A 21,983-nucleotide genomic window follows, 5' to 3' on the forward strand; every position below is an offset into this window, starting at 1 on the left:
TTTTCTTGTCAAGTCTAGATTCACAAGTATACAAATTGTTCTAGTTTACCCAACATTTTTTGGTCTATTCTACAAAAACAGAACCACAAAGGATGTTCTACTTAAAACAACACTTGTTTCTCGTCAACTTTGGAACACAGAACATGAATTAAGAGTTATATACTGTTTTTGGAGATGTTAGCAACAGGACAACAAATGACAGATCTAGAATTAGTCTTGTCAAATAAATTAGAAATTGATATAATGCAACCAATAAATTTTTTATTGCAAATGCACATGTTTTACAAATATCCCAGATGACCTGTACAAATTTTACACTGCCTCCCAAAATATACTTTTTTAAATGGGAAAATAACAATATGTCCTTCCTCATACCTTAGGAAGATGTTTAAAGAAATAAGTTACTTTTTTGGATTATGTTATTCTTCTAAAAATCTTTCACCTGCCACTTTTAACTTACCAAACCTTTACAAACTCGCCTGCAGTTCAAATGAACCTACAACTCGTGACATTACTCAAAGTCCATTAGTATATTTAATTGGGTACTAAATATACTTGCCACTTTTAGAAACTATAACAATCATCCAATTAATAGGTTGTGGCAAATCTGTAATTTCCGATTTTATTCAATCAAGTTCAAGTTGAACTGATAGTAACTGCTGTTGAAACATGTGCATTTTAGCCTCAGGGTGTTAGAGAATGTGCACTTGCCTAAATGCACAGCTTTTGATGAAAACAAAACAAATGTTACCAATGGTGTTAGACACAGTTTTATCAAAAATCTGATGTAAAACGCACTTCCATCTCCTTTGAATGCTAGAGAAAAAGGTGTTAAGTTGTCGAGTCATCCGTTTAAGCCGATGCCACTTTTTCAGAAGGAAAACATTCTGTCCCGTTCTCTTGAGGAGCAGCCACCTGAAATGAAAGAACATTCCTTTTAAGAATACTGAAAAAAAAAATTTATAAAACTTTTCTAGGAGAAAATAACGAGCAAAAACTTTGAAACTTTTTTTTTTTTTTAATATTGGTCCAGAAATGGTTTCCTTCAAGAAAAGCATCAATAGTTTGAAAGTTTGTTTTGTTTATTTCCCAAATTTTAATTCACAGAATTTATCTCTTGTTCAAGAAATGTTTTGGTCTAATGCCAAACAGTCATCTGTAGGAAATTTTCATTATTGTCCATGATGGACAAAAGGGAAGAAAAATCCAAAACTTTTAGATTCTAGAATGTACAATGACCTAAAATGATGTTTTCCCACTTCATCAGTATCCAGTCTGTGGTTAATTAAATTCTATTTTATTTATTATTTGTATTGTTAAGCTATGATTAACACAATCTCAAACTTATTTAATATTTCCACTATTTTTTAGATTATGTTTAACAGATTTGATCTACTTTTTCTATTACTTTTGTGAAATTGTCTTGAAATAGTGTTATTTTGACATGACATTTTGCTAACTGCAGTAGTCACAACCTCCAGCTTCAGATATGACAAAAACTGAAAGATATAACTGACCTATGATATTAATTCTTTACTTGTATGCAATATTCAGTAAATCAGAACAACTTATTTTTTCCCAATAAAATTTAAAAATGAATTATTTACAGGTGAGACTCCTCTGACCTACACCAAAATGGAAGATGAAAATTTTAACCTTTACTTTGCAAATTACATGAAATAAGTGATTAAACTGACAGTGTTAATACAATATCATAATTTGCAAAAATTAAGATAGATATATAAAACAGAGGGTAAAACAAGTTATAAAAATAAGATGTAAAATTTGAGAAAACAAAAAGGCATACATTTAATACACATGTACCTGGTTTTCAGCCGTCTTCATCTCTGTAGGAATACAAGTGGTAGTTATTGTTGACTCATCAACTCTGCTACAATCCAATACACTCATCTGCGCAGATGTACTTTGTTCTTCACTCGACGAGCCTCTAACTTCACTTGCTGCCTCTCCAGACGGAGCAGACCCATTAGGGATTTTGCTTATAGCTTCTACAGAAGGTGCAGGGCCATTGGTAGTCGAATCAGGTTCATTATCCTTTATTTCTGGCCTAGGATTTCCTCTTCGAAACCTTCCACGCCCTCTTCCATATCTAAAGCGAGGTCTACGACGTGGTTGACGATCACTTTCTTCTTCCTGCCTGTTAGCATTTTCTTCAGTGTTGTTTACTGGCTGATTCCACAAAAAATTACTACTGATGAAGTAGTTTAACCTACCCAAAGTTTTCATGTATGTAAATGTACTGAACTAGAAAGTAACCTTGGTAGAGATAGTAAATTACAAATTACAAAAAGGGTTATTACTCACTCCCAAACAAGTTCTAATTTTTTTTATTTTTTTTAATGATTGTTCTATTAAAAAAACTGAAGTAATTAAATCTGAGCTTAGAAATGCCGATAACTTCCACATTTACCTTTGCATCACCGTTTTGATCTGCAGGTAGGCGTCGAGGTCTGCGCCGAAAATACCGGCCACGATACCGTCGAGGTGCTCGACGTTGTTCTTGGTTCCTTTGTTGCGAGACGTTGCTCCCTTCAGTGTCCGGCTGATCTTCCTAGTGTCAGTGGTGATAAAAAAACAAAGGGAACACTTATTTAAAAGGATATAAGATGATCCCCTCATGTATTAACTTTGTTTGGCATGTTAAAAAATGATTTATGTCTGCACTTTCTTTCAGTTGTATTTCCTTTTGTATGAAGACAAAATATCCGTTCTCTAAATTGTGATCAACTTTTGACCTATTAACTCCAAAATTAAAGCTTTATCTAAGACAGACCTTTGAAGAAAAAAAAAAAAATGGTTAGTCTGCTATTTAGATCTAGTTACCACACGGTAAGTAATTATTATAATGACATCCTTTCTTTTCAATTAGGGAGAAAGGGAGTAAAAGAAATTTTTTTTTGGGGGGGACCTTAAAACAATTTCAATTCAGCTCAAATATTGGATGAATTGAGCATCTGAGGTCATGTAATTAAGACAAATAATAGATCAGGTCAATCTGTCCTTTACCACAACCTCTCTCATCTTAAAATTTCGTATTAAACATTCCTTTTAGGAGGAGATGAAGAGCAACAAATAATTACATCAAACTACTGCTAGCTAATGCTTTGGATCTAAAACAGAAAAATAAACCAATTCTTCAAAAATCAAGTTTTAATCCAGCAACTTCCATGCTTCATTGAATGACAGCAATGACCATGTGTGGAGAACAGTAGTTTGACATTTCCTCACATTATCCTCAGTAGAATGTTTAGTCTTATCTGACAAAATTACATTCTCAGTGTATTTAAATATTCATACTGGTGAGAGGTGGTTAACACGTTAAAAGTTGGATATTAGTAGAAAACTGTTTTTGAATTTGGCCTAGTAACCCTAAACAGGAAGACAGAACTACTTAGTATGATACTGTTGAAATAAAGAAGTTCCATTTTTAGATTATTATTTTATGTCTTATAATTTCCTTATTCCAACTAACCTCCCTTGTACGAGGTGGTCCCCGAGGCCGATAGTTATTGCCACGAAAGTAAGCACGTCTCCTCCTAGGCGCTTGAGGTTCTCCACGGCTCTGACGCCTCTCATCAGGAACTTGATCCTGTTTCACTCCTTGCAAGTCATCTTCTTCCTGTAAATTATACAAGTCTTAGCAATTACCCTATAATACCTATAAAAGAAGCATTACTATATGATAAACAGAATTCCTAGCACAAACAGTTGAAAAATAAAAAACGTGCTACATCATTATTTAACGTCCAGACATGCAAGGAATACATAACGCTATCCAGGCTTGAGAATTTAAGTAAAATGGCTGTTAAAAATTAAATTTTTTTATAAAACTTAACATGTAAGACTTGAGCAAAAATTCAGAGTTTAATATTGAACCTTCTATACAATTTCTCATCTAGTAATAAGGTAAACATGACTGGAATTTATACACTAGGTGTAAAATTGGTTCATGTTACAATATATTATTTAGGAATTATCTGGAACATTGTTTAGTTTTGCCCACCTTGTATAAGAAAAGGTGTTTAGTTGTTCAAGAATGTTCTGAAGAAAAAATTTACTGAAGGAGATTATAATAATTTTAAGGGGAAAAAAAAGGCTTAGTCAGAGAGATTAGCAAAATTTTATCAAGTCATCTTGGCAACAAACACTTGGTTGAATCGTCACTCTGGGTTTTTGCATACTTAAATCATAATGAGATAGTTAAATAATTGAGAAACCAGACAGTCTACACTGTATTCAAAAAACATCAGAATTACTACAGTAATCTTATTCATGAGTAGAATGTGGTGCTAGGCCTCACAAAGAAGCCAAGGATACTTAAGACAATTTAGAAAAATCAATATCAAAAACTGATTTTAAATAAACAAAATCACTTGCAGACTAATTGATGAGAGGTAATTATTACTACTACTACAGGAGAGAATGACGATAAACAGAAATTAAACCCTCTTAATAATTAAGTGTACTGATGACATCTCCTGATGATGAATCTGAGTTAAAGTTACAACAGGTAATGGGAAAGACTACGGACTCACAAAATGCACGTCAACAAAACTAAGCCAGTGATAATTTCGACATTATGAAGCTCCTAGAACAAGTATCAGAGTAGAAGTTGAGAGAATAAAGAGATGAAAAACAATCAAATGAAAACATCAAAAATAAAGTATCAGAGAACTGCTCACAAGAAATTAAGAGTTGTAGAAAAGAATAACGAACAGCACATATGGCCAGTCCTACCATTCAGAGTGGACTTAGTCTGCTTACACAATTATAGCATGAAGAGTTTGAAATGTGGTGCATTAGAAGTGAGGGACCAACGTGGCACTGCAGCTTTAAAGAATTTTTATTCTTATTTGTTTCTATTTATAAAAGAGAATGTGTCGTGTGCTGATTCCAACACCAATTTCTTTCAAGGGATTCACTACTTTGTAGTTTCACATCTAGTTTTTAGGTGCTTAAACTTCACTATAGGAAACAGCAAATCATTTAGGATATCTTATGATGTGCTAGTCCAGAGAATTCAAGTATAATCTGTGTTTTAAATGAAATATATTCATTCCTTTGATAAAATAAATGATACATCTAGTATGATTACACATGTACATCAAACTGATGAAATTGCCATTGCTTTGGTCCATCTTTACACGACATTATTTACCTGTTTGTATTTAACATAGTGGAGTAATCTAGCAATCTATTTGTCCAAAAATAAATTTTTAATCCAAAGCAAATATCAGAAGATACAGCTGACTTTAGGATGTTATGGATATCCATTTAGTTAATATAAAAACAGTAGTTTAATAAAGCTTTACCTCTAGTTAGACAACAGTATTTGAAAGAACTCAATTACTGCAACATGTAAAACACTACCAGTTTTGATAAAATATAGCACGAGAACAAATGAAGAAATAATTAAAACTATATTGCATCCATAATAAAATAAATTGTGAGAACTATCTGGAAAACACATAAGGCTATGATGACCAACCAATGAAACAAGTGTACAAATACAACAGCATGTAACTAGCTAATGACCAATCCAAGTTTTATTTTTTTAACCAGATAGCAAGCTCTTCTGAAGACAAAATATTAAGAACATCTTTTATAAAGCATGCAGCTTACTCGTCGGAGTCTACGTTGGGAGCGTCGTCTGGAAATATATCGTCTACGAAAAGGTCTTTTGTCTGCTGCATAGCGGCTCCCCTGAACGGGAACTCCATCAGGTCCCGTTACATTGGCTGCTTCATTTCCCTGTAAAAAATAAGAACATGAACACTTGGACTTGTTTTTGTTTGGTTTGAATTTCACACAAAGCTACATAATTAGGTGTCCCTAATTCTGCAGTGTAAAATTAGAGGGATGGCAGCTAGTTATTACCACCCACTTTCAACTCTTGGGATGCTCTTACCAACAAATAATGGAATTGACAGTCACATAACATTCCTACAGCTGATAGGGTGAGCATGTTTGGTGCAAAAGGACTCCTTTTTGTAAGTTATGTTTGAAGTTTGTTATTACAAACATACAACTCTTCAACAAAATACTCCAGCTTTCCAGTGTGATAAACAATTTATAACCTTGCATTTACTATGACCAATAGCCACCTCCTAATTACTTGTCCTACTTACAAACTGATCCAAGCCATTGCTTAACACCTCAACACAGATTTTAAATGTCATTGGTAAACTTTGCTAATATAAATATCGTTAATTTAAACAAAAAGTAAGACTTGAAAACAGCTCCAAGATACTATGTTAAGAAAACAACAAAGTTTAATTGGTCTTCATTAATAACAGTGTTACACCTTACAATTTCATGGGTTTAAGTGATGCAACCTCCTTTAAAATCATTGGAAAAGCATTAATTAGTAATGGGAGAAACAAATGGTATGAAGGATAAAAGTAAGACAACAGCCTTTTTTTTTTTTTTGGAAGTTACACACCTTCCTGTTAGTACAAACTAATACCAAACTAAAAAAACTGAAATTTGAAAGAAATATACCTTTTCTCCCACAACAACATCAAACTCTACTATCTCTCCATCTCCCACACTCCGTACAATCTTCTTTGGGTTGTTTTTTATTATAGCTGTCTGCAGAAAAAAACTAACATGTTTAGGTTCCATGATAAATACATTAATAAACACAAAACTATAGTGCATAAAAGTTATTTATAACCATATCTGCCTTAAGAACCAATCCTGACTTATGAAAATATCTTAAGTTTTCAATGATTAACAGGCTAAGTTTTTCCAATAAAAAACATTCATTTAAAAAAATGCTTGGGATTCAAATAAGAATCCTCACTTTAACCATCTGTTAGATTAAAATATATTTTAATTGCAAGCAAGTTTATTCTTATATAGTACTTTTACCAATGCAGTTACTTTTTCTCACTTCACAAATAAATTAGTGTTAGGTGCAATTTCAGTTACAGGATGGCCCTTTTCTTAAATTTCTTCTCTCTCTCTCTCTCTCTCAACTTTACACAAAATTCCAGGATTTCTAGGCCTACACACTTTCATAATTCTGCTCCACATTTGTTTGGGTGAGAACATCTTGAAAACTTTGGTATGACAAAACTTTAAACAATAACACTACAATTTAACAGCAGATGAGAAAATGTTATTTTTCTTGCATGAATCAACTCTTGACCAGAAGTATCACCAAAGAATAACATATTAGGTGATTATATATAAACGAGAACTAAGTGGCCGACATGATACACTAAAATAATCACACAAAACAGAAGCACCATTTTTTGCTTAATTTTCTTCTTTACGAGATAAAGTTGACAAAAATTAAAACTGAGTCCTTTTCAAATTCCTGGATTTTTCAAGGGTAAGACTCATTGTGATATAATTTCATCTGTGAAGGAACTTTTGGAAAGATATTTACAAACAGGTTTGATTAAAAGGATCAAAACAAATATTAAAACAGATTACTGGATGTGTCTTAGGAAGCATTAACGTTCATGGTAACCTTAACATTATAATTTTTTTTTGGGGGGTGCATGATTAGATTGATTGACTATTGTTAAGTTTGTTTTTTTTAATATAATAGATTGATGTTTATTCAAGATTATTACTCTGAATTTGAATAAAAGCCACTATTATACTATATTAAAACAACTGCACCATTAAATAAGTGTAAACATTATATTGTAAGATCTGCTATGTTTGGACCAAAAGTTCAACTCGTTCACCATGGCTTGGATGTACATTTCCAAGTGCTCCAACCTCCTGACATTGCAACTGGAACAAATTTTTCCCACTCTCACTGTTTACATCTACCCCTGCTGGGCCCAAGTTCATCTTGACATCACCAGATGAAAAGCTAGCATCCTCTTGTATCTGTCTCTTCATCACAGATTTGAACACCATTCAACTCATTTTCACAGCCTTCTAATTCATACAACTCAAGCACATCAGGAATATTCATATAGTAATTAAGGTTACTACTTGGTGCTCTTGAGACGAGAGCATAGTTGGCATACAGTTGTCATATCTATCACTTAAGAATCTTGTTGGTTACTGAAGGATTGAATGGAAAACACCGATAGAAACCATATATTAACATTAGGTGGGATGACAAACACCTTCAAGCTCATTTTATCCCCACATATTACAGCACAAATCTTGAATGACACTAGGGTCATTCATCTTGCTCACAGTGGGAGCACTAGAAAATATACATCAGCTGCAGCAAGAGGATTAACGTTAAGTCTTAATTGATTTCAAAGTAGAATATTATTTTTGAAATTCTCTTTAACTTTTGGTCAAGATGTGTAAAATAGCATTTGTTACACAATCAGTTACTGTTACTTTCCACTGGTTACTTCTAGTTTCCTATCCACTTGTGTGTGTGTGGGGGGGGGCATTTTCTTATAGCAAAGCCACATCAGGCTGTGTCTAGCAAGGGGAATCAAACCCCTGATTTTAGCATTGTAAATCTGTAGACTTACCACTGTACCAACAGGGGACCCTCTTACAATTGGAGGTATACTTCACTACAAACCAACTACTAACAAGTTGTAACTAACCATGCTCAAACCTCATGAACACTTACTATCTAATAAATGATAATAGTTAATGGATATACAAGACTGAAAACTAAGGCTCTGTAGCAAGAAGCAGTTAATACAGGAAACTTTATCCTATAATTGAAACTTATACTAATCACCTTCAAAATCCTGACCAACAGAAGAAACATTATTATCAACATTGTTTTAAGGTTAGAATATACAACTGTAACAAATGAATGCAACTGCAACAGTTCTCTCAAGAGGTAAGTTCAACACATTTCTTAATATTATAACTATCTCTTATTCTCAGAATTGACAATGTTATAAAATGGCATAATTTGTACAAGTAGCAAATACCCTTTAATTAAAGACTTGTTTCATACAATTCATTGTTGGCAAGATCCAGATATTACCCAATACAGAATAACTGTTTAAACATAGTTAAAAACTGAATGAACAACCAGGTGGAACCACACATTTCATGTAATGAAATGATGAATCCAGCAATTGAAAGCGATCAACCACAATGATCCCCAAATACTAGGATCATTTGGAATATTGAGTATATTTATTTTGTTTTGTATATATGCCTTATGGTAAGTCACAACAAAGGTGAGGACTCAAAAGCAGTTAGATTCACAAATAGAAAGGGTTTCAAAACTACTGTTTCACATCATTACATGGTTAAACATGTGGAAAACATTTTTAAACAGAGTTGCTATGAAAGCTTCTGAAACAATAACAAAATACCATACAGTTTTTAAAAACATTTAAAACTGGTAACTCATACTTAAAACAAGATCAGGCAACTCAAAAGGTAAAGCCATTTTGATATCTAGTGACCAGAAATAATTAGTTGATAACTATCATTTACTATTTTCTAATTATTATAACTTTTCATGTGAAAATCAAATAATTCACATACCTGATGAACAAAGATGTCTTCTTTAGTATCAAGTCTTCATTGCACACAATAAAAAGTGGAATAATGAAAAAGTTAAACATACAGATCTTGGTTAAGTTAAACTTTGCAACACATACAACTGAGACTTCAAATAGTTGCAAAGCCATTCCAAATATTAAGCAATTAAATAGCTGTAATGAGAACTGACAATTATCAAAACTGTTGAAAAGGCTGTACAATTTTCATACCTGTTATCTGAATAGTTCAAAGTGGAAAAGACATGGCAATCTGATATAAAACAAAATGTAATAAGCTAATTATTTCCCCTTAATGCTCTAATCATTAGATTGGAAATATACTACAGAATTCCTAACCATGACAAGCACTCAAAATATGCACAACAACCTAACCAACTAGCATTTGTCACTTAGTTTAAGTTCAAGCCCCATTTACCTGCATTATCTTAATATTCAAAATAGGCATAATAATCAAATGACAGTTGTTACCTAGTTTTGGTTTAAGCCTGAATACCTGTAAACTACAAACAGTGTGTTCCAGGGGCCTGACCTGCAGTGGGCAAAGAGCAGATCACAGATTAATACTACAAACAGTGTTCCAGGGACCTGACCTGTAGTGGGTAAAGACACAATAGATCATAGATAGTTGTGTTAAATAGTTGTACGTTTAATGATATGAACAGGTCTAAAGTAGCCAGTACATAGCTATACATGTTAAAAATCAACAAGTTTTAAAGTGTAGACACTTGTATATGATGAAAAATTTCAAAATAAGCATATCTTTACACATTTGTGATATCTTGAACTGCAATACTCTCACATATTTACATGTGTAATACCCCCATGTGTCTTGCAAGTGATAATGCATGGTAAATAATTTCACAAAGGTATTAACATAAAAAGTGTTTAAAAAACATGCATGTAATATAGAAAATATTAACAAACAGAACTTCCAGAAAGATTTGAATGTGGTTTATACAACTGGTATAAGATATTTCTTTATACATATTTTGTTGTCTTACCACCTCCTCTTTATATATTAAACTGGGTTATCAGTTTTCCATAAAATTTGTTTATCAATGACAAAAACATCTTAAACTATAAAAGCTAAAATATGTCACTGCTGAAACTGGACATTTCAGAAAATAAAAGTCTAGTCCCTAAAGACTAACACACAAACAAACCTGTTAATAAAGCCATATCCATTCTTTACGTTGAACCACTTCACTGTTCCTGTCACATGGGTAGCTAGAAAAAAAACATAGCACTAATATAAATACATTTATATAGAAACTATATATACATGAATTAGATGTTGCAGTTCAGGAGCTAATCAGTTATTTTGATATAAAAGGTTTAGACTTATTAGGGTTAATAAAGAACAAAGAATATCATGCTTGTTTTATCGTGAAAACAGTAATAGTAGGATTTAAGAAACTTAACTCATTCCACAAGTTCTTCACCATGTATTATCCTTTTCAAATAAATCAAGCAAAACTTTGCTTGTAAAGTTATCTTGTTTTAAGAAAGATATTTTTAAATCACAAGCATTTAAAACCAACACAGTTATTCACTTCATATAATTTAACCATACTGAAAGATAAACAAGCTTTCTGATTGGTTGATTTGAATGTAGAAAAGTGTTGTTTTTTAAGAAGTTTAACTAATGTTTGTTGTTTCCTTACAAGAAAATCATTAAATATGGTAATATATTATGGTATTGGTGCTAGTGTTGACATAATACTGACCACATCAGTAAGTGTTTTAAGCCTCTATAATAGCATGCAGTGAAATCAGCAAGGACAAGAAAAACAAATTTACACAGGCTTTGATATATATCTCATAATGGTCCCAAAGATGCTATTCAAACAACCAAGGCAGAGTTAAGCCCACTGGTCTATACACAGAGCATGAACTAAAAAAAATATAAAGGTTTACAAAACAATGTTTTGTCAATACTTGGCTTTTGACACTTTCACTACCACTAATCCCATCAAAAACAAAATTTAAACATTTTAAAATTTATGATAAATCAGCTCTTATACACTAGGACAACTCACTCCTAACTAACCATATCTGAATCAAAATATTTATTTTATTATAGTGGATCAAAAGGGCATTTATCCAATCACTTTTTCTCAACAGAAAAAAACTAAACCCAGAATAAAACCCTGGTCTTTCAAATATTCATCTTTAACTTTGGATTGCAATTCATTCCATAAGTTTTCATCTACTGTAAAGCTGTCCTTACTGGAAATAATGTTTGACCTATTTAAACTTATGACCTCTTATCCCACCAACATAAAAACATATGTTGGTCACCACTTTCCTGAACAGTCCTTGGCTCTTATCTTCAGGATAGAAGTTTTTCTCTTTATTATAATGTAGAGCTACACAATGAGATTCTTGTGTATGTTTGTATAATTGTAAGCTATCTCCATTCCATCAACTGTAAGGGAAAAAAACAGATTTTAGAATTGCAAATCTGTAAACTCATTGCAAACCTACTGAGGGACACATTAACCCTTTTTAGAAAAATGGTATGCCAGTGACACCTGCCAATTTTCTTCATATCACAGTAGAAGCACTTAGCACCAAACTGAATGAATCTCAGTAAAATTTCCTAAAGTGTTTACTTTCAACTAGAAATTTGTTTAAATTTCAATATTTTATTAAAATATTTTGTAGAAATATTAAAAACTTCCTTTCAAAGAATTTTGTTTATTATTCATTGATCAGAAAATTTCACTACATATGCAATTACTTTCAAATTGACCAGCATTTACTATAGACAGTCAAAACTGAGAAAGATTTATTGGTGACCTATGACCTGTCAACAGCATCATGTCAGGCTAAATATTTTACTGACAAAATTGTTTATCAAGTTCTATTTCATACAATATTTTCAAACTATTCCTTACTTATTGAATAGTTATTGTAGCACTTTGCCCTTGTCTACCATATTCTCTAAAACTAGGCATATCTGATTCAGTTCAAGTTTATATGTTTCTAATTCTTCTAAACCTTTTACTAAATGTAGCTTTTCTTAATAGAAACTATATTTAATAATTTTACAACCATTAATTACTTCATGGTATCTTGGTCGTTGTACGTTATCGTAACTAGTGTATAACCTATTCTAGGCCAATGGTGTTTAATTTTACCATTCTCATATCCATAGCTAAGACACTTGCTTTATGGTTTGTTTTACTGTGTTGCCAAAGAAAACAAAACTACTGAAAGCAAGTTTGAAACTTCCAAAAGAACTTTCTACAAACTACATAGCTTATGAAGGTTTCTTTTATATCTGTATGAAATTGTAGATGGGGAAAATTCAGAAATATTTCACTGTGATACACATTTTTATAGAAATAAACAGTTCAAACCCATAGATTTCAATTACTAATGCTTGTTTTCCTAGATTGTTGTGAATCTTTCTTATGCAGTATTTATTTTATAGAACTTTGAAATTTATATTTCATTTTATGAAATGCCATATGCATTCATTATATTTATAATGACTGGCATACTTCTTATACCATACAAAATAAAACTTTTAAATAAATCTTCAGGTTAACAATTCTTAAGTTTTAAACATTGCATTACACACACACACACACACACCATTTTATTTGGGGTGAAAGTTGCTTACGCAAACCATTGCTTCAGCTAAACAATACCAAGTTATAATTTCAGCTCTACTATATACTAATCCACTGAACTGGAAGCCGTACTAGTTAATATAGTTTGAAAAAAAAAAAAAAAAAGCAAAAGCTTTCATCACATTCAGATCACTAGCCCATGACTTCTCGGTGCAGAGATATGGCAACCACGAAAGCCAAAGTTAAGGAATGCCAATAGACTAAAAGTTAATAAAACATACATGTGTAAGTTAGAGTTGAATTAGCCCTATTTTGTTCAAAAGTGACATTATGTTTAGAAAAAATAAGGAATCCTTAAACAAATGATTTTATTCACAGTGCATAGAAAAGTTCAAAATAAAAATTATTATTACTATTATTATATATGAAATTTGTCCTATAAAAAGTTGGATATAATTTTAACTTTTTAATGTGTGTAAAAATGACAGTATTTCATAAGTAATTCAAGGGTCAGTTTTTATGATATTTAAGTGGTTTCTGTAAAGTTAAGTTTAATGGAGAAATATGCTTTCTAAACAGAAATCTGTTATCTTTTTAAGGACCAATATTTTTTTTTATCAGAGCAAAATACCAGCTTAGAGTGAAACTACAGTTCAACCTGGTTATACGGACAAGAGAAATGGTGTTATGATGTACTTGGCTTATCCAGAAGCCAATGATAATGTGCTACACAGATTACCAATGTTAAGGCTTACAAAAAAAAAAAAAGACTAGCAAGATTGGTAGTAAATTAAACATAGCATGTTTCTATATAAAATATTGTGGTTAAAAAACCTTGTTTTAATAACACAAGATAAGCAAAAGTGTTTATAACATACTTCATACACCCTAAAAAAGTTCACAACTGAAGAGAAAAGGCAATAAAAACTTTCCACATTTAAATATCACACAACTTCACATAATATTCAATTTATAGATTCAAAGTTCATACAACACCTGGAAAACAGCAAGCAACACAGTTTACAATACATAAGACCCATAAGTATTTTGCACCAGATAACTCAACCAGTTGACCAATTTTTTAAAGTATTTACCCAAATTTACACAAGTGTTATGTATTACAATTGGTGCTCACTAGATGTCACTGGTAATGTTTGTCCTGACCTCTACTGAATTTATTCTGAATTATGTATCAGACACTGAAGAAAGCATTCACATTTTTATACTGTCATTTTACTGAAATATCACAAATTGAGGTGTCATTATGTATATTTTGTGCCAAAACAGTTTTGTTCATTACTATATAAACAGGCTATTAATCAATAAAGTAAAAAGACCCTAATGTTTCTAGGCTCATTTCAACAAGACGAAAGAGCTTCAAACAAAATAGGCTAGAGGTTGTACAACATTTTTCTGCTTTTGTTTGTTTCAAGAAGCAGAAGTAAGATACTCTCATCTTTCAAAGAAGATACTGGTAAATCACTAAAAGAAAACAAAACACACTAACCAACAACATATGTTACATAAGACAATACAGACAAAATAACAGTTACAGGAATTCTCAGTGAATACAGGAAACAGAAAATAGTTTACACAGTATGAACACTAACAAATACTGAAAAATTTAAACACAAACATGGTTTGAAAATAAATAACTAAAGAAACCCAAACCTTACAATTATGTAGTTATCAAAAGGAATTTTTTTTTTAAAATCAAATAAACGTTAAATTATGATTGTTATAATATATATTGGTTAAACTAGCAGAATTCTAAAACTAATCAGTATTTGCATTTATTATGACTACATCTTGTGATTTAGTTTGCAACATTACTTCTTTGTCATATTTCACCTTTTGAAAGACTACATTAATTCATAATTATCATAGTGTTACTGCTGCACTTTGTAAAAAAAATTCAAAATAACTGCTTCTGACAATTCTAAAGGAAATTTCTTAGAAAATAAGTTACCTGGGGAACTAAAACAACCTTATCGGTAGAATTAACGAGAGACCTCTTCCCCTCATCTTCATTACGTAAATCGCATCTTTCATTATTGTAAGGAGTCAAAGATTTACGCACACATGCTAGTTTAACCTGCTCCTCACCTTAGGCCCTAAATAAGCCTGTGCACTCTTACAGTCCAAATCCAACATAACAAGGAAACCTTTATTATAATTTCCTACCTTGTTTCCTTTATTTCTATTTATCTGCTATTTTCCCAACTATAATAAAGCAACCTACAACAGTAAAACAAACTCTACAAGTTTATTTTAAAACCTATCTTTTTAAGCCTTAAAAAAAAAATCACTACTACCAATCTAACCAACCAATATTTATAAATTAAAATACAAGGCTAAAATTCTACCACATTCCCCAATAATTAATACTGATACAATGAATTAATAGTATTTCTGATAGAGGTGGAAGTCATAAAAGGCCTGGTTACCTGCAACTACTTTCTACTAAGTTGCATATCTTAATTCTTAAGTTACCACATTAACTATCTGAAAAATTTAGTTACAATGAGACAGATACATCCAATGGTATAATGTGTTTGCAACAATTTACAAATAATTTTCTCAAAATTTCCAATTTTCTGTAGTTGCATATTTTAAGAATATGCAATAAAAAAGTTAAAACTTTTTAAATTGAAAAAACAAAACCACCAGATAATTAAAACAGAACATTTCCAAACATGTTAGGCACCTCTGCAAAACTAAGAATTGGAACAACCATGTCCCCACAAAACTAAGACAGGACAATACCAACCATGTCATACACCTCCCCACAATCCCCTTGGGGAAGTATTATCTGCTCAAGAATACTATAGTTCCTCACAATTCATAATGTTTTCTTAATTTCAGAATTAAGATTATCATCTTCCTTAATCATTTCCATCTAGCATCCATTCAGGACAAGGAATACAGGTCACATCTTCATTGGTGGATGCAAGTAACTAACATATGTTGAAACTTTTAGAACACTCCAGTGAGAATCAAGTAATTAAACACATCACAGTAGTAAATCAGGCCTGATGTAACCTTTTAAAGAACCACAGAAAACTGCTCATGTTAAAATTACATTTTCATGAGATACTAAACAGCCATTTAGCCAATCTAAGCAACATCATTTTATACTATCACCCTTTTCCAAACTAAGTATCAAGATTGCTTTTCTTATATATCTAATCATGATCAATAAAATACTTATCCAAACTCCTCTTAAGTTCCTTCAAATACTTTATTACAACCCAAAGTGAGTGTTCCACAGGTAACCTCCCCATGTTACAAATGTAACACTGAATTAACTGCAGTTTATTATTACTTAATCTGTATTCTCTAGTGTTACCACCTGCAGTGTTCAATTAGGGAATTGTGATCTCCATTTATGGATTTGGATTTTTGTAAACCTTAAAAATTGACTCTCTCTCGCTTAACCTCTCTCTCTACTTTCTAGTTCCATTCCCATACAACCTTTTCCAAACCACAAATCCAAATATCCAAACCCATAATCATCCTGTTCTTTCCTTAAAAGATCTTTTGCAAATAAGATGGCTTAAACTGAACACTAATATTAGAATCTAAATGATGTCTTGTATATTGTATAAATGGCCTACAATAGTGAACTTAAAAAAATTTTAAACGTTTTCCTTTTGGTACAGATACTCTAATGTATTATGCACAAACATGAATTGCTCTGACAACATGAATCACATTAGAACTCTCCATGAAAAGAAACCCACTTGAAATAACAACATACATCTCAGAACAGCTGGTATGGATATTAACACTCTTTGTTAATCTGAAGATGACGGGAGAAGGTCGAAATGTTGTTCTTTGCTTATCAATCAAAGTGTCAATATCCATATCAACCCTTTTGAGATACATTAGAACTCTCATAATTTACTAAACTATCTTTAGCAAATATATAACTAAAAAAGTAAGTTAATTTCATTTCTACAATAACATGGTAGGGAAAAAAGATTAATAACATGTACTATTACCATGGAACTTTTGAATATTTCAACCTTAGAAATATAACTTGTTTACAATTAAACGTTCTAATCACTCTAACACGTTTAAGTTAACCATACAGTGCTTGAAATTAAAGTAATTCCACAGATTACACACATACGCATAAAACCAACAGGAAAAATCGCTTCTGCACCAAAATTTAAAAAAAAGTTAAAATAAATATACAGTATTTGGTGCAGGGTAGATCTTTAGCACATAAAAACAAGCACACTTGAATAGGCGTGAAACAAATAAATTAAAAACAGAAATCCTGTACTTTGTCAGAAAAATCAGGTCTTTAGAAGTTTTGTTGGTTAACATCTAAAAAGTACAAGCGTACAACACGTATTTACTTTTAATTTTGCTATACCCGATAAATTTTATCTAACGTTTCAATATGAAAAGGTTTTTATTATTTCATTTTTAGCTTAGGTTAGGGAACTATTTTAATTCCATATTGTGCGATTAACATTAACAATAAATATAGGGAAGCGCCCAGAATAGTGAAAACAAAACAAATGACAATTTTACTAAACAACTAAAATGTTTATACTCAAAATCACGTTATCGTCTGGATTCTTTATAAGTAATATTCGATTAACAAAAAATTATTAAACTGACGTAGCTCTAACTATTATTACATAATTTACGTTTTGTTGTAATCAAATTACTCATGTTCCTAGACGCGTAAGAATTATTCCTACCAAGCACTTTCTTTGCTGTTGGATCTTGACTAACATTATTTTCTTCAGTTCCTGACATCTTTTAGAAGATTGTCTGTTTGGATGTTTAAGTGATGTAACTCCGCACTCCTACTTCCCCACTTCACTCTACGCCCTTTCTACCCCAGACCTTTTCCTTTCATTCCAGTCTAAACACACGGAAACGCTCAAAAGGAATTGGTCAACTGTTCTAATGACGTTCTTGTGAAATTGCAGCATTTTCATTGGTCAGCAGAACATGACATAATATTTTAAGCAATTTGAATATAAACTTAAACGTAGGGAAAAAAAAATCAACATTTATTTAGTGTACCAGTAAAACAACACTATATTATTCTAAAGCATCCAGTTTAAATTTAATATTCGAGTAACAATAAAAGCAATATCATCTGTCTGTCTATACCAAAAACGTAAAATTTTAAAGGTTATATTCTATGACAAAAAAAGAAATAAGTCCAAACTTATGATCGGCATCTCAGTAGAGTGTTCAAAATGGAGGTGAAGATATATATATATATATTGAAAAATTATATTACCACAAGGGTACGATTTAGAAAGTTCAATAACCGAAAACATTAAAGCATACATCAAAAATAGAAAAGAGATTGAGTTCCATTGATAGTAGCGACTTCTTACTTTAGAAAGGGACTTTTTTTTTTTGTGTGTGTGTGTCTGAAATGCAACTGTAACTTTAATTTGCATAAATAAATGTTACATATTAATTGTTCGTTTTTTGTTTTGAATTTTGCGCAAAGCTACACGAGGGCTATCTGTACCATTTATTAATAGTGTGATTCAATTATTTAATTACATAAATGACAGAGAGATAGATCTCTGTATTTTTATTTAGTGAGGGTTTAAAAAGTTTCATCTTGGTTTAGAATCTGACAAACAGTACTGTGCAAACGTGTTAAAACAGGATAATATTTTGTCATTCTTTCCATTTCGTGAGCTAATTCTTCCACACCGTTACAGAAAGTATTTCATCATTATTGTAATGTTTCACTGATTCCTATCGTAAATTGAATGAGCCAGGGTGAGAATACTTATTATCCTTTATAACTCCCATATACTTGCACCTAGGACACGTTATAAGGGTTCTATTTGAATTAACATACTGATCAAATTTAGGGTATGAAATAACTGTCCTGGTACCTTGTGCAGTGTTTATATAGAAAGAAGCTACCAAGGAGCTGGCATGTGGTACTCGTATATGATAAAATAAATAAATTTAATAGAACTCCATAAATAAACCTTGAATAAAGGTGTTTAGCAATACATATTAAGTTTCGTTACTATGTCCAAGTCCAGAAAGCTTAGAGAATTGTCAGTAGTGCAGAAAATTCGCATAAAAACTTTACATTATGCTGGTTGGACTCACTGACAAATTGCTGCAGACTTGAAATGTTCCCTAAACACTGCCAAGTTCACTCTATATCGCGAGACCGAGGTAGGTAGATTTGAAAATAGGAGCGGAAGAGGCAGAGCATCTAAACTCATTGATGCTGATGTTAAGTATCTTTGTTTATACAGCCTTCAGGACAGAAGAAAGACTGCCACTGGAATATTTGGTGACATAGCAGTAAAACATCATCACTTCGATCTTCAAATACTGTCAAGAGACTGAAATTTGTTTCAAAAAATACGAAACTGGACTACTGATGAGTCCAAGTTTGAAATATTGGGTTCAAAGCTTAGCTTGCACACACCTGGCAGAAGAAAGGTGAAATATATTTACCTCAATGCATAGCACCTACCATGAAGCATGAGGAAGACATTGTTATGGTTTTAGGGGTGCTTTCCTGCTGAGGTGATAGGAGATATTTGCAAAATAGGTGGAATAACGAACCAGTTCAAGTATCATTAGATACTGACCCATCATGGTATTCTAAGTTGTTTGCATATTATTGGTAAAGGATTCTATTACCAAGATTATAATGACCTTAAACACTAATCCAACCAATGCAGAAATGACTTAACTAAGAAAGAAGCTGCTGGAGATATTTAAGATGGCATTTCCTAAATTAATAGGTCAGTATCGTATAGTTGTTAGCGTGCCGGATTGTGAATATTCACTTCAACTTTGGGATGTGGGGTTATTGTAAAGGTGATAATCAAATCTGTTTTCTAGTGGACCACGATTGTTAGTGAGTACAGTATCGGGGAATTGTTAAACCACATATACCTTGAATAGTATAATATTACTATTGGGAAAACAAGCTTATCCTGGTATGTTTAAGTCTCTCTTTTTTTGGCTATTAAAAATAATCTAAGAAACAATTAGAATTCTCAACTGTGCTTACTGTAGATAAGTATTGTACTTTCATCTCGTCTTATGGTTCTGTGCTTAAATTTTGTTTTATGATGTCAGTCCGTAATTAAAGGCTCAACAATAGGTTGGATATTGAGACATAATATTTACAATTAATATATTGTTCAAAAGAAAAGTGTATCAGGCCCTACGAAACTTATGTAATAGACTCGTGCAGGTATAATGGTTTTACAACGCCTTTGCATTGCATAATACTTGCATTAAACAATTAATACTTTAAGTGGGTACAATAAATATTCAGTTTCTACGAATGAAAGACAATTAAATAATTTAAAAAAATCAGGAGACGATTTGGATGGATAATGAAAATAACATTATTGTAAATGTACGACAATATTATGTCATCGTAAAGTACAAGTAGTTTATACCGATACATGAATATAAATGAATAACATCTATATAAATTATATAAAAATATCACATGACCGGATATATATTTTTTCCACAAAGAGACCAGATATATAAATATATATTTTTTTCACATTCTAATACAGGTAGATATCTTGGTACCCCTGGTGTTGATTTAGAGTGGATCCACTTTGTTGAATTAAGATAGCTTCTTTGTTTAAAATTGGTGTTTTGAATGAGTGTAATGTGGTTTATTGAGTTACGTTGGTGGTGAACGTTGGGAGGATTTTCTCGTTTATTATGTTCAGTAAATCTAGTTCAAATTTTCTAACTGTTTTTTTTTTTCTATTTAATATTTGCTTCCCCCCGCTAGTACAGCGGTAAGTCTATGGATTTACAACGCTACAATCAGGGGTTCAATTCCCCTCAGTGGACTCAGCAGATAGCCCAATGTGGCTTTGCTATCAGAAGAACACACACATGCTATTTAAAATTCTAGACGAGTATTGGACGCTATTATATAAATGACGTTGACATCATGTGATCCGACATTATTGGTATTCAATAATGATTTTCAGGCCAGTACGGTTTTTCTTTTTGGATGAATTTGAAGCGAACGGGAGTTTTATATGTTTAATTTTAAAAAAAGAACCAAAGCTATCAAGTTGTTTTGTTCAATTTAGAAACAAAACAGCCTATGCGTATTCTCATCATGAGAAACAGCGCCACCCTAAACCAACACCAAGGTACTCATATTAAACTGTGAAGCAATCTCCGGTTACGTGACGTCTTTGTTCCATACTAATATACAAAAGTGTGATCGTGCCATTTACCAGAATAGCAGTCAAATGAGAAGCTAACACGAGTATAACATTAAAATTTAGTGCGGGACAACTCGTGTCGGGTTATCATTTTAATTTGATACATTGGTCGGGGATAACACATCTGGTTATCACTTTGAATTAATCCAACAATTTGGTAGAAAACAATTTCTATTCGGTTGTCACTTTAATATATTAATTTGGTTGGGGGTAAAACATTTGGTTATCACTTTGAATTAATCCAACAATTTGGTTGGAAACAACTTCTATTCGGTTGTCACTTTAATATGTTAATTTGTTTGGTGATAACAGCTGGTGGTTGCCTTTAGTTAGTACAAGCTGAATGACAGTCATATGACGGGAAATAATGATGAATTCGTCTTTTCAAAATTGTATCTAAATAAATGTTTTATGGAGAAGTTTTCTTTAAAAAATCTAGTAAAAACATATGAAGAGAGGATGATTACCTTATTTCTAATACTTAATAAAAATATTTGTTATATATATTTGGTCATCTTCTTCAAGTATTACCTCATTGACATTTTAACTTCCGTATATTTTAAAAGTTATGTTTAAATGCTCTTCTTGATAATACCTTATAGACTGAAATATGCCAAAAAATTGATTCTCAAAGATATATTCCTATTGGTCAACTGTACGATGCTGCAAATTATTACTTG

At 31.8% G+C, this 21,983-nt stretch overlaps 1 protein-coding gene across 2 annotated transcripts; it reads right to left on the reverse strand.

The window, feature by feature from the left end:
* Positions 1–241: 241 nt before the first annotated feature.
* LOC143230610 (uncharacterized) lies at positions 242–17,984 on the reverse strand. 2 transcript variants are annotated; one of them, XM_076464456.1, is made up of 9 exons: positions 17,785–17,984; positions 10,649–10,712; positions 9,469–9,502; positions 6,523–6,612; positions 5,644–5,772; positions 3,494–3,640; positions 2,432–2,572; positions 1,825–2,190; positions 242–915 (listed from the first exon to the last, which is right to left on the reverse strand). In XM_076464456.1, the coding sequence occupies exons 1-9, from the start codon at positions 17,840–17,842 to the stop codon at positions 853–855; spliced, it is 1,092 nt and encodes a 363-aa protein (XP_076320571.1). In that variant the 5' UTR covers positions 17,843–17,984; the 3' UTR covers positions 242–852. The 2 variants fall into 2 exon arrangements, with proteins under 2 accessions (XP_076320571.1, XP_076320573.1); XM_076464458.1 differs by lacking the exon at positions 1,825–2,190.
* Between the last annotated feature and the right edge of the window lie 3,999 nt (positions 17,985–21,983).

This window comes from Tachypleus tridentatus, chromosome 10, assembly GCF_004210375.1.
Source record: "Tachypleus tridentatus isolate NWPU-2018 chromosome 10, ASM421037v1, whole genome shotgun sequence".
Classification (NCBI taxonomy): domain Eukaryota; kingdom Metazoa; phylum Arthropoda; class Merostomata; order Xiphosura; family Limulidae; genus Tachypleus; species Tachypleus tridentatus.